Source organism: Poecilia mexicana, unplaced genomic scaffold, assembly GCF_051168715.1.
Source record: "Poecilia mexicana isolate PSO_F unplaced genomic scaffold, ASM5116871v1 scaffold_9, whole genome shotgun sequence".
NCBI lineage: Eukaryota > Metazoa > Chordata > Actinopteri > Cyprinodontiformes > Poeciliidae > Poecilia > Poecilia mexicana.
In genome coordinates, this window is record NW_028263378.1 from 21,650,268 (window position 1) to 21,664,146 (window position 13,879).

At 43.3% G+C, this 13,879-nt stretch overlaps 1 protein-coding gene across 1 annotated transcript in view; it reads right to left on the minus strand.

Moving 5' to 3' along the window:
- adgra2 (adhesion G protein-coupled receptor A2) overlaps positions 1-13,879 on the minus strand; it is a 49,308-nt gene extending 35,429 nt beyond the window's left edge. The window contains exon 1 of the mRNA XM_014982298.2: positions 12,474-13,879. Within this exon, the coding sequence (XP_014837784.2) occupies positions 12,474-12,775 (302 nt within the window). The 5' untranslated portion in view covers positions 12,776-13,879. The remainder of the gene's footprint in view (positions 1-12,473) is intronic.

The following is a 13,879-nucleotide window of genomic DNA, read 5'->3' on the forward strand; positions in this document are numbered from 1 at the left end:
TACAGCCAGCCCAGTATAAAAATAATCTGCTGCAGATGCCGAACAATATCTTATTTTGTTTGGGTGAACTATTGTGGAGTGGCTACTGCTTTGGCTACGTATAATGTTTTTTTTTTTTCATTAAATTATAAATTATAAAAACTGTTTTATGGACTGACCATCCAGTTCACTCATGTGAAATGAACTTGTAAAATCTATGGCACCTTGTGAAAAGTGGTTTGCATTTGTATTCAATCCCTTTCAGTAAGTGGAACCAATTTTCTATTAACGTTTGCCTCTACCAGCTCGGCGTTTCTCAACAATTATCTCAGAAATTCATAACAAAAACATGCTGATAATCAAGTACCATACCAAAACTTCACGGCTATGTCACAGTTTATCAAACAACATCTTAGTCAAATCCTTTGACGTTTGTGATACTGCAGCTACTACTGTTTGCAACCGTCCATAAAAAACATGCAGTCTTGTCTTTCATTGTTGCTGGCGGACACATTCGAAGGGGGAGGCGCACAGACGAGAGATATGGAAGTGCATGAGCTGAGAAACCTCTCAGGCTGGGAGGTGGTTGTGTCATCTTTGCTACAATGAGTACTTTCCAAGAGGCCTCCAGACTGTGAAGGGCCATTCAGCGCATTGGTGCATCCAGAAAGCTTAACCCTTTCGTTGTTAGAAAGACAGAGCTCTACCTATAAGCCTGTGGTCCTGGGAGCCCTTTGCACCCTGAGCCTTTCCTCGGAGAGTCACGACACCGAGCGCAGCAGAGAGACTAAATGCCCTCGAGCACAACGGGCACTTTAGCAGCAAACACATGTCAAGATGTGAATGTGCCCATTGTGCCTGACCCACCAGAGGGCTTGTAGCAGCGACAAGGGAACACTGCCAAGCTGAAAGTCCCATTTACCGCCTGTCATGAAAAGGAGCATCCATGTAATTGCATGCCAAATATTTTTTATGAAATCATCCTGCGTAGCCGAAGTGATTCAGTTATAAAACGAGGTTACAGCATGCAGGAAGAAGGAAAATATTAAATGTGTTTATGACAAAAAAATGCTTCAGTTTTCATTTTTATTAATGAATAATTTGTTATTGTTTATATTCAGCCACTCTTATACTCTCAGTAAAACCCGCTGCATTCAGAAGAGACGACCTCAGTATAACTCCAGGTGTTCTTGTGAAGGACTCAAAGGTATGTTTGAGACCTTAGAGAAGAAACTGCATCAAAACACCAAACAAAACAGCAGACAGCTGTGGAGATGGTAAAAGCAGTGATAGGTCATAACCAGCTGGAGGGAGTTTTGTACATCTCTCTACGAATTGTTCAAGAAGCTGCAGAAAACAGCAAGTGGAGTGTGATTTTAAAGAGTATCGCACAACTTAGACATAACTGTCCACCTAAACATTCAAGCTGGGTAAGGAGAGCATCAGCCACAGAAGCAGCCAAGAAGCCCTTGGTAACTCTGGAGGAGCTGCAGAGAGCCATAGCTCAGGTGGAACAATCTGGACAACTGTTAGTGTTACAAGATACAGCTAAAGCTTGTCCGAGTTTATCTGACCCACTTTGAGGACAAACATGCAGGAGGTAACAAATGACTGGACACTGGGCTGGAGGTTCGTATTCCAGCAGGACAACGAGACTAAACAAACACCCAGAACAGAATAGTGTGCATTAATGGCACAACTAAAGTCCAGACTTAAATCATTTTTGGAATCAGTGGCAAGACTTGAAAGCTGTTTGCATAATCTGCAGCTGGATGTGTCTGCAAGGTCAGGGATGATGAATCCAAATGCATGTCGAGTTTTTCAGAACTCTATTATTCAAACATTTGAATACTACGCAAAATATTCTTCCCACTTTACAGCGGTGCACTGCTTTGTGTCAGCCTATCCAAAACTACACAGTGAAGTGTATGGCTACAGAAACACAAAAATGTGGAAAAAGGTTCAGTGGGTGCAAATGGTTTTGCGAGGCGCTGCAGTTCCCTGTCCTGATGCTCAGCGTAGTGAGCGTGCCTCTGCATCAGATACGTCCAACCGCTTATTACAGAGCGCGCTGCATTGTGCCTGGGTTAGCAGGCTGGGCCAGGGAGTTTGGCATTGCGGTTTCAGGGTGTGTGTGCAGATTTAAGATGCACAAGTGTGTGACCTATCAGTTATTTTTATGGAAAGTGTGCGCTTAACTCTGTGTGTATGCGCGAGTGGCCCAAAAAGCTACCAGTCTAAAATTGAAATCCGGGTTTTCAAAATGTCTCTAATTAGAGAGGGGAGGACTGAGGTCTATTTTGAGAGCTGTGGCGGTGCACGCCCTTCCCACATGTGTGTGTGCACAGGCAAACTAACACACATCCACATATCCCCCGCTCCGCAGTACGTCTTATTAGACGATCCATCAAGTTCTGCAAACAGAATGTGTCCATGGAATGTGTTTCTATACACAATTTATTACAACAGTACAACCAGTGGCCTTTAAAGACATAAACAAGTAGCTGCCACACAATATTAACAAAAGCTGAATCACAGCTGCTTTACTGTAAAGCTTCAAGAAGTTATTGCAAAATTTAAAGTCTTAGATTCATCACAACAGGCCCGTACTGGAAGGTTTACGGCTGCAGAGCAGGAACACAAAGGCCAGTTTAATCACTGTCTAAAGTGTTTTTACAATTTTAATGAGGCAATTTAGTGCATTTCGCTGTTTGAGAGAGAGAAGGAGAGAGAGGAAGGAATGTGGTGTATGCCTGGCTAACATTGTCTCATTGTTCTGTCTCATAACAAGGCTCTGTTTTCTGCTCCTGAGCAAAGATGGCTGGGAAATATGGCTGCTAATTTCTATAATTGTTTTTTGAAAGCTTGTCTAAACACATTTCTGATCATCGTTACTCTCCTAAAATGTATCTAGTGTGGAACAAAAAGCGTTGCTTGTAGCCATTTTTTTTTTTTTTCCTAAATCCCAATGACCCCGTTTGCTACCCGGCAACGAGTTTCAACATCCAGCGCGTACCGCAAACTATTAAACAACCAAGATAGATGTTACAAGAATATGGTAGACCAGCATGCTTTCCAGTGACTGATGTGATTACGTATCGAGGAATATGGGATTACATTATATCTACAAACAGTGGGTTATTGCATCCGCAGAGATTTTAATAAATGGCCAATGTTTTATTTCGCCACTGGCTCTGCCCCTCTGATTGGTGCAATAAACCAAAACAGATAAAAGTGAATGTGGCAATGGACTTTAACATTTTGCAATCTCTTGCCATCTTTATGAAAATCACAACTAAGGACACACATTTATATGCAACACATTGTTTATTGCATATCTTGCAGAACTCATTAATGACATTACCTTAAAAATCCTAACAAGTTGTAAAGTACATCAAGTGGTTACTCTTCAGTCATTAAATGGGCAAAACAAGGATATTTTCTCACCTTCCTAAAATAATGGCCTAACTCTAATGATACAAATGATACAAATAATAATTTGTATTATAAGTGTATTTGTATTATTCAGTCTAAATTTTCTCCTGCAATGTTTCAAACTTTCTTTTGACTCTTAATAAGCCATACTTGTACTACTTATGCATATAAATTGGTATATAATGTATGTTATTGTAAGCTTGGCTGTAAAACACCGTATTCAGATCATAACGGCGCCTCCATAAAATGAAGTTACTGCAATGTGACAATTGTTAAAGAATGCTCGTATCAGAAAGAAGCGCACACAATGCAGCCGCAGCAGCCTCCCCAGAACAGACATTATCTCAGCCTGTATTCCTGTGTTGTTGACCCCGAACAGGAACTTTAAGGGCCGCCGTGGTCAGACACAGGGAGAGGGAAGTTAGCGCTGGCAGAGAAACGCCGAAGTCAGGCATTTTTGGAGTAAGATAAGAAGAGAGCGGCGAGAAAGGAAAAACTAAAATAACAAAAAGCCACTTGGGGGGGATGAAATTACTATGACAACACGCGGCTGTTTTTGCCAAGTTTTGAAATATGTCAGCCGCCCAGTCAACAAACACAACAAGGTGATAAGTGAAATATGCGTTCGGCATCCAAATATGCAGGAAGCTCCGGTGCTGGGGGCGGCGTGCGCTGGTGTCCCACCGTCTGTGGTCTTCCTCCAACGACCTGCACTGGCATAATAAAGTCCAGGGTTTGTGTGGCACTGGCAGGTGCTGCTCCAAGTATCCAGTGTCAGGCCTTTGTTTGGCTTTTTGATTTATTGCTGACCACTGCTCCGCCTAACATGTGCAGAGGAGAGCCTGCTGCCCCTTCCCCTCAACACCTCTCCACACAAAAATAAACCCGATCGCTGCAGGAGCTCCAGCTTTCTGCCCACTATTGGAATTCTCCCCGCTGATAAGAAAGAAAGGCCTGGGACATTTTGTCAACATTCTCCCATCTCAACACGCATGAAACAAGCATAAACCTTGAGAGCAGCTGCAGGCTCCTCAAGTGGCACAGCTGAGCGAGCGGCAATGTGACTCAGAAGATAAAATGGGTTTGAAATGCACAAAGAGATGCGCTGCAGATTTTAAATCACACTGTGGTAAATAAGGAGGGGGGCTTTGAAGTGACACGAATGCAGAGGACTCATCAGACGCAGAACCAGAAAATAAAAACTTTAGGGTCAACCACAGGGAGGAAAAAAAGGGAAACAGACAAACGTGATTAGATTAGATTTATAGTGCTTTGTAAAATTATTCACATCCCTTAAACTTTGACGTGCCACAAGAACAAATTTCAAGCTGTTTTATTAGGATTTTATGTGGCAGAAAGTACAGTGGAAATGTGCTTAGACAATGTTACTCACGGATTTATCTTTGGATTGTGACTCCATTTTATTTGATGAAAACCTACTTATGCACACATTTTATTTTTTTATATGAGTATATTTAGAATGTTAAAAAGAAAATGCAGCTGGGAAGCTAACGTACCATGGCACAATGATACATGATGTGCTATTAGCAGTCATCTGCTAAGTTGCTAATCCAGAAGTGTTGTGTATTTTCCTTGGCGTTGACTGACTGTGAGTGGAGATAAGTAAGAAAGATTGTAGGTGTCAGATTTTGCATTAATACTATGCTAGTTTCCACTGTGCGCATTACGGCGTGTTAAAATGTGTTTGGTGTTTGAACAATTAGCCGTAAGCATTTTTAGAGGGTTCTGAAGTAGGGCTTAATGAAGAAGTCGAAGAGATATAATAAAATCTTCCACAAATAAAATCTAAAAAGTGCGATTGTTGGAAGGTGAACATCCTCGCTGTTCTACAGCAACCTCTACTTTCTTTCTAGATTGCCCTGTGTTTATCTCCATCCATCTTCCCATCATTTCTGACCAGTTCTCCTATTCCTAAAACATTTCGGGTCGTAATGTAACAAAATATCGAAGCGTTAAGGCGCCATGAAGAGTTTCACAAGGCACCACATAAACAAAGCTCCACACACTGCCATAACCCTCGTTCTCTGTTGCTTAAACTTTTAGATGCTTTCTGCTGTAATAATGTGTCATCATAACTTGCTGGCCAAACAATGGCCACATTTTGTTTCAATATTTCCTCGGGGGAATCTGACCGAAAGTTAATAGTCGTGGAAGCTGAGGTGTTTAGCCGCAACAGAGATGCTGGGGTGTAAAATGTCGACATTCTGGAGACTGGACTGATGAGATTAATGTCTGTTAAAAAAAAAAAAAAAAAAAAGCCAGCTTAACTCGAGCTTTAAAAATGACATCCATCCACAAACATGTTCAGATAACCCATAACTTAGATGTGGTTAAAATAAATCAGCGAAAACTGAAGAAAGGACAAACATATTTACCATTTCTAAAAGAAAAGAATCCTGCAAAACGCAAATGTATATTTATGTTTCTGTTTGTTCTGCTTCTTATTACGACATATTGTCTTAGTGATGCTGCTTAAAGCAGCAGGAGCACTTGACTTAACGACAGAGGATACAATATGGACAGGTTATCACCAACAACACTGAGACAAATGAGTTAAAACAAATAAAAAAATAAAACACAAAAAAGAACCATGCACAGCTTTTCTGAAGATTAATTTCAAATAACCACGTAACCTACAGGAAGATCCTGGACTATAAGAGGAACGCAAGATAAAACAATTGACAAGATAAAAACAAAAAAGTACTCATGAAAGTACTGTTTACTACAGGTCAAGTCGGTTGATCAATAATTAGGTCATAACTCAATAGCAATTACGTTATTTTATTTGTGTTCTCTACTGCAAATAAAAAAATAAGTATATGTCAAAAATTTGGGTTATCTGCAGCCATTTTCCAGTCAATTCCCAGTCTGGGGTTACCAGCAACTGGGATTTCTCTCTGTTTATTTTTTTTGTTGGTTTGTTTGTTTTTTTCTTGCCACTCTAAAAGCCGGATTTGTGAAATGCACAATAAGTAGTTGTCCAGTCAACAGGTCCTCAAACCTGACCAGAGGATCTCTGCAGCTTCTTTAGGGGTCAGAGCATCAGAATAAAAATACATGAAACATTGTTTTATATTTGTATTTGTTAAAAAAAAAAATTAATAATAATAATAATAATAAAAAACACAATTTGCCTTCCACTTTACAGTTCCTGCATTTCATTTAGTAAGTCCACCACACAAAACCCCAATATAACAAATTGATTTTGTGGTTAAAGCCTCACAAAACGTGAAGAAAGTTAAAGTGTCATCAGTACTTTTGCAGGGCCGTGAAACAGCCAGAAGTGTGATGTACAACTGTTCTTTTGCCGCCTCTGTGGTTGACGGTAAAAATATATCTGCGCTGCCAGGATATTTTCGTCTCAATCCCATAGAGGCAGACAGACAACACTCATGTTCATTCAGGGCTTCAACTGCAGCTGTCTTGAATGAACAGGGCACGGTGTACCCCCCCCCCTCCGCCCCCCCAAACACTCACACACCCTGAGCATTCGTGCCCACTCGTTTGGGTTGGCACCCACCAGGGCCAAAGCTATCAGTCACTGGTGACGATGACAACTGAAATATGCACGGGGAGGAGTTCGGTTATGACTTTGGTAAAAGCCACAGGAAGAAGCACAAGCCCATTCACACATGAGCTGCCACTGTACATTCTCTCCATTTGTCTGTTATCCATTAAAACATTAAAACAGACACAGCTGCTACCATGGGGCACTGAGAGAGTCTTTTTCCGCTGTGATTTCTAAGTAATGGCTCTAATGCATCAAACCTCTATTTATCTCAAGGCAAACATATTTTTATGATTAAATTATCACAGTGCCTTTGACTTATAAAGTATTCTTGCACCTTGTGGCTTATGTAGCACAGCAATACAAGATAGTCCAAAAGTTTCTGCTAAAAAGAATATTGTCCTTGGTTTAAACAGCAAAAGACGTCGAGTCTTTGACGGTTTCTATAAACTGAAAGGCGAGAATCGACTGAGAGGCCTTCGGGAACTCTAGGGGAGCTGCAGCGCTCTGCAGCTCAGGTGAGATAATCTGCTGAGAAGACAATAAATTAGCTGCTGGCATTCCAGCAAAAATATGGCTTTGTGGCAATGACAAAGGTACTGTTCAAAGAAAGCCTCAAGACGTTCGCCACAAGCCGCGGTGGAGACACAACAAACGTGGAAGAATGTGCCACAGTCAGATCAGACCCAAATTTGAACTGTTTGGCCTAAATGCGAAACGCTAAGTGTGGCAGAAAGCTAACACTGCACATCAATCCGAAGGAACCGCAGCGGTGGTGAAACCCGGCGGTTGCAGCAGCATCATCCCGTGGGGTCGTTTTTTTGTTTTTTTTTCTCCTCCGGGGACGGGGGAGCTGGTCAGAGTAGATGGGAAGATAGATGGAGGTAAATACAGAGCAGACCAGGAAGAAAACCACTTCACATTCAGTCCCAAGTGCTACTTTGCGTCGGTTTATCGCGTAAAATTCCAGCAAAACACATTGAAATTTGTGGCGGCAATCCGAGAAAACGTGAAGGAGTTCATGGGGTGTGATTACTTTTACAAGCCGCTGTGAATGCTGTTCCTTCCGTCACGTTCCTCAAAAGACAAATAATAATTTGGATGTGAAGCGGCGCTTTGGAAGCAAAGTTATGTTGCTTCAAGAGGCGCCTTGCCTCCTCCTCTCCTCTTTCACCCCAGTGCTGCAGATCTGTTAGTCAGGGGCCGGGGAGTTTTCAGTCTCCAGGGGCACATCCCTCTGAACCGCCTGCCAAGCTTCTCCCCGCCATCCCTCCATCCTCTTTTTTTTTGACTCCCCTCCTTTTTACTTCTTTCCCACTTCTCCTACCCCTCACGTTGAACTTTCTCCTCCTCCTCGACCTCTTATCAACCTCTAGCTTTTTTTTTTCTTTTTTCCACTTTCACCCCAGAACATTTCTCTTCACTCTCACCCTTATATCTGCTTTTCCCTTTTCCTTCTCCTCTCTTCCCCTCCCGCTCCCCCCTTTTCCCGACGCAGCGATCCGGCTCCTTTGCAGCCGTGCATAATTAGGCCTAAACACAAGCCTGCGCAGGCTCACATCTGGAAGAAGTTTGGACATGGCAGTTTCCTACCAAGTCGACTAAATATTTAGGTTGAGAGTTACTGCATGTGGATGAACTCATGATAGAAGGGGTGGGAAAAGTAGAGAAGCTGGGGAGCTGCAGATAAAGGAAAATTGGGGACAGTAGGAGCTCATGAGGAAATGTAGAGGTGACGTTCTGTATTCTCAAAGAGGAATATGTATTACTTTGCAAAACAACAACATAAAAAAAAAAAAAGAAGCAGTATTATTAAAAGTGCAGTTCAGGCTCTGTAAAGTAGGAGGTGATAAAACTGGGTTGCTCCTTTTGGGCTGGCAGGAACAACAAACAGCTAGCTAATAGTTTTAATAAACAAATCCCCTCTGGGATTTCCCATGATGCTGAGGGGCCTCAGCTGGAATGTTCACAGGGGCCAGCTGTTGTGCATTACACGAAGCAGCCGGCCCCGGAAGCCAAGGACCGGGTGTCCTTCGGTCCTCGCCTGCTCCACTTGGAAAGAGAGCGTATCTCCAGGAGAGGGAGAGAGGGGCGTTCGTCGAACCGGGGCAGCGGAGAGCGCTCCCCCGCCGCACCTGGGATACTGTCTGCAGGCTCTGAGCAGCCTGAGGAATGTCAGGAATAACACGAACATCAACAAGAGTTCCCAACATTCCACATCTGGAGCTAATGTCTGAATGCATCGGGAAAAACAAAAACTTTCCAGACGCCGCAATTCTCGGGCAAGGTAACAAAAATGGCGCCCCGGATTGTTTGCGCCTTGTAAACGTGCCACAGAGCGCCAAGTGGCCGCACAAAAACAAGCCGAGCAAAATTAGTAGGTGCGGGAACAGAAGATTATCTTCAATCACCTCCACCACTGCCAGCCGAGCCATTTCGGCCTCCACTTTTCAGCAAATGTGTTCTACAGATGTTTGTCTTGCCTTTATTAAGCAAAAACACAAGGCCCTATAAATGGCCTGGTGGCTGGCTCATCGTCTTCATTCTTTACCTCATATGCTTGCTGCAGTGAAATATAATTAACTCTCTCGTGGATTTCTATTGCGTTTTTTTTTTTTTGTCTTTTTCTATTTTTTCACAGAGGAATGCTTCTGACTATCACACCAATGTTCATATCAAAGATAAAACGAATGTCAAAACACGCAAGATCTCAAACACTAAGGTAAACGTTGTGAAATCATAAATTGTCTGACAGCATGAAGTAGGCTACAAGATAAGTAAAAAAATAATTTTTGCTCAGAGAAAAAAGAAAAATCAAACGAATGTGACATACGGTTGTTAATATTAATCGGTTTAGAAAGAGTTAAGCAGTTACTTCTAAGACTTTGGGGATGCTAGCGAACCACAGCGAGAGCCTTTACATACACCTGGGAGCAGGTGGTGAACGTTCCCAGGAGGTAATGGCTCACTAAAATTATTCCAAGAACAACGTCTTAAGGAACAAAGGCATTACTTGCCTCAGTTAAGGTCAATGTGCCTGATTCAACAATAAAAAAACAAAAACAAAACAAAAAAAGAACAAGCAGAAATTGCATCCATGGGACTTTTGACGCTGAAACTATTGGTAACCAAAAACAATGCAAAGGTGAGTCTCACCTTTGCCACAAAAAATAAATAAATAAAAATCTTGTTGAAATTTTTTATGGATTGACTAAGCAGAAGATGGTCTTTCAGAATAAAACAAAGACATGTTACCAACATTGAGACGTGGTGACGGCGAGGCAGAAAGCGCAAATAATGTGGGAATGAGCTACATGTGAAGAAACCCTGAGCAGCTGTGAAGAAAGTTCTGCATTGCAACGGACCAAAACACCACAACCCCCCCCGAAAAATGTGTCACGAACAGATCAGCAATCTATCAAGAATGATTGTGTGTTTTGGCCCGTGTTGAGGCGCTTTCAAGTTTGCTCCAAAAAAGACCACACAATGAAGCGCCTCGTAATTAAAAATATCGAACTTAAAACCAGCGCCGTTCCCGCTCTCAGAAGGAGACGGAGAGGCAGGGTGTGTTGCTGCCTTTTGACGTGAGAGCCGGGTCACCGGTTCAAGCGCAGACTCTGATATAAAACACTCTGAATGTGTTTCTGTTTATTCATGTTTTTTTTGGTGTTTTTTTTTTTTCCAGTGAAGAGTCAGCTGGACCGTGTTGTGGAGGTGGAGGGCTGCAAAGCGGAGGGGCCTTGACTGAGGCAAATTTAAAGTGACAGAGTTGTGTCAAAGAGGCTGGACTCCATGATGGTCACAGAGCTTCTTAGTGCTTCACAGAGACGCTTCCCTTCACTTCGACGTGAGAGTGGATCAAGATGGAGACGTCTGACCTTACAAGTTCAACAACAGTTTAGGGAGTTCACGGTGCAGTGCAAACTAACAACATGGAGGTGATCCAAGTGCAGCGCCTTGCAAAAGTATTCGTACCTCTTGAACGTTTTTTTTTTTTTTTTACGTCACAACCTCAAACGTCAGCATATTTCATTGGCATTATATGTAGAGCGAAGCAAAGAAACACTTGATTGTGAAGTAAAAGGAAAATATTCTCTAAGAATTTTCACACAGTCACCACTGGCTTTAGGTCTGAACATTGGATGGATCGTATTTGATGTAAATACTTCCATCGTAGCTCTGATTGTATGTTTTCATGGCTTGTTGGAGGTGAATCTCTACCCGAGTTTCAAGTTTTTTTTGGATCCTCCAAAACATTTCCTCCCAGGAATGCCCTGTATTTATTGTTGTTTGTTTATTTGAGGAAGAAAAAAAAAGACAATGCACATCATATGATCTGCCCTAGTTAGCCATAAAGGCCAGTTTTCACCTGTAGCCCCTAAAGTAGCATGTAGCTCCCTCTGGCTTCAGGTAACCGGCAAAATCTTTGAGCAGCTTCCCTGTCCCTGCTAAGCAAAAGCATGATGCTGCCACCACCATGTTTCACAGTGTTGGAGGGTGTGTTCAGGCTGATTAGCAGTGCCAGTTTTCTGCTACTCAAAGTGTTTTGCATGCAAGTCAAGTTACATTTGACTCTCATCTGCACCCTCTGCTATGTTTCAGATATGTGCCCTACATGGCTTGTAGCAAACTGTCTTTCAACAATGGCTTCCTTCTGCTTACACTGAGGTCCAACTTTTGGAGTGCATGACCTGTCAACTGATTTTTTCCCCCACCTGAGTTGTAACTCTCTGCAGCCCTCCCAGAGCCACCTTCTCTGATTAATGCTCTCCTTGTCCTGCCTGCCAGTTCTGACGGGCAACCATGTTCTGGTAGTTTTACGGTTTTGCCCTTTCCTTCACATTAATCAGATGATGGATTGAGCCATATTGCTCTAGAGAGAAATTTACTGATCTGCAGCTTCTGAATGTTGCACTGAGTTGCTTTTGAGGGTATCTGAGTAAAGGGGGATTCATATAAATGTATGTCCCATATTTTTTTTGTGGGTTTTAACACACACACAAAAAGAAAGAAACTGATCAATTTTGCGGACAAATAATAATTTTGAAAAGGAACTGTAAGTCTGTGTATGGGAACTGTCATGATGTGTGGTTGAGAGTGGTGAGAGAGACGCCGGGAATCCCAGGTAGTCATGATGAAATATAATTTTAATGAAAAAAACCAGGAGGAACAACAGAAAATCTCAGGCAGCACAGGAACAGACACAGACGTGAAACGAGGGTGAGACACGACGACGATCCGACAAAGAACACTGACAACAGGTGGGACTAAATACACTGGGAGGGTAATCACAGGAACGACACACAGCTGGGATCAATCAAGACAGACTCAGGGGAAAACAGGACTAGACAGACAGAAACTACACAGAAAACACAGATCCTAACAGGAACATTTAAGTAAATAGTGCTAATCCTTGAAAACGCACTTTTCGTGGAGACAGTGCTCGACACGCTTTGCTCAAGCAGTCTGAAAGGAAAGGAAGGGACCTGGATGCACACGAGTGTGTTCAGAAGTTGATGTTTCTACTTACAGAGTGACGGTCCTGTTGGGGAACAAACTGAAGTCCGGAAGTTCAACCAGCTCCTCCTTGCTGCAGCTCACCCTCCTGCCCACAGATTGAGCGCCGTGCGCCTTGGGGCGATCCTCCGCGCAGCTGCAGCCGCTGGTGGAGGCGAGCGGCCCGGGGCAAACCTGGACGAGTCCCGCTCCGGAGGCGGACAGCAGGAGCAGCATCAGTACCAGACGCCCCGGCAGCAGAGGGATGCCAGCTGCGGGCGCAACCATTGTCCTTCGCCTGGATCTCACCTCAGCTGCACCCCCGCCTCCAGTCATCCCATATCTCCACCATGAAGGTCTCGGTTGGAGTTTATGAAAAGGAAGAATGAAGAGGCACGCCGAGCTCACGGGAGTTAGATAAATGAATGACGGGTGAAAGTATTTCGCTCAACAGTGAACTCCCATCTCATCCGGTCATTCCAGAAATATCAGAGGCGCTGATTTCCCAAATGTCCCGTTATGTCATGGCAGCAGCCTGGGCGCACGGCTCCCCTTTGCTCCAAAAGGTCGTTAAATCCAAAGGACGAGAGTCCATCCGGTGGTTTACAGCAGTTATGCCAGCGATGGCTTTCTGGGTCCTGGAAAACTTGGTTGTGACTAACCCAAAAAATAGATTTACTCTTTTTTTTTTTTTCAGTATTCACGGGAGTGTCCAAATTACCGTTATCTTGCCCTCTGAAAGTCAATCCACGCGCTGCTGAGATTTACCGCAGAACTCACGCACATTCATTCCGAGTCGCGACTATTTCTAAAGAAGAAATGAATAAATTAACTTTACTGTCTTGTTCCGATGATTCTTTTCGAAGTTTTCCTCGGCTTTTTCCTCGATTCCCGGGAGGTCCCCGCACTCTCACGCACAGAATTTAGACTGGATTTAAACGGGATGGGGGGAGTGGGGTCGGGGGGCGGAATGAAGTCGGATAAGAAAGAAGGTTGTTCCTCATCTGCTCCCTTCTGGTTCCCCAAAATAAAGCGGGGTTTTGTCTGTACGCCTCTGTCAGTCTCAAAACTCACTCAGTTGAGGGTATACTACCCAAAGTGCGCCCATTCCTTCCCCGTCTGCGCTCTCGTCCCCGCGGTCCTAGCGCATGCGGATCAGGGTCATCCCAGCAGAAATCATAGTCCCAGACCCGACCCAACACTGAACGGGGCCCTGATTTGATGATTATTTTAGGGGACTACTTCCTATAACACCTCAGACAATTTTTTTTTTAATTATTATGTGTTTTTGCGCTCCACATTAATTACATAAAGGTGTTCTGTGCTCTGCCTCCCCCACAGTTACAGTACATGATATGGCTGCTTGAAAATCAAACAGTTCAATAATTTGAACTCGTATTACAGAAATATGCTACCACAGTCTATTACGGTTAATTTACG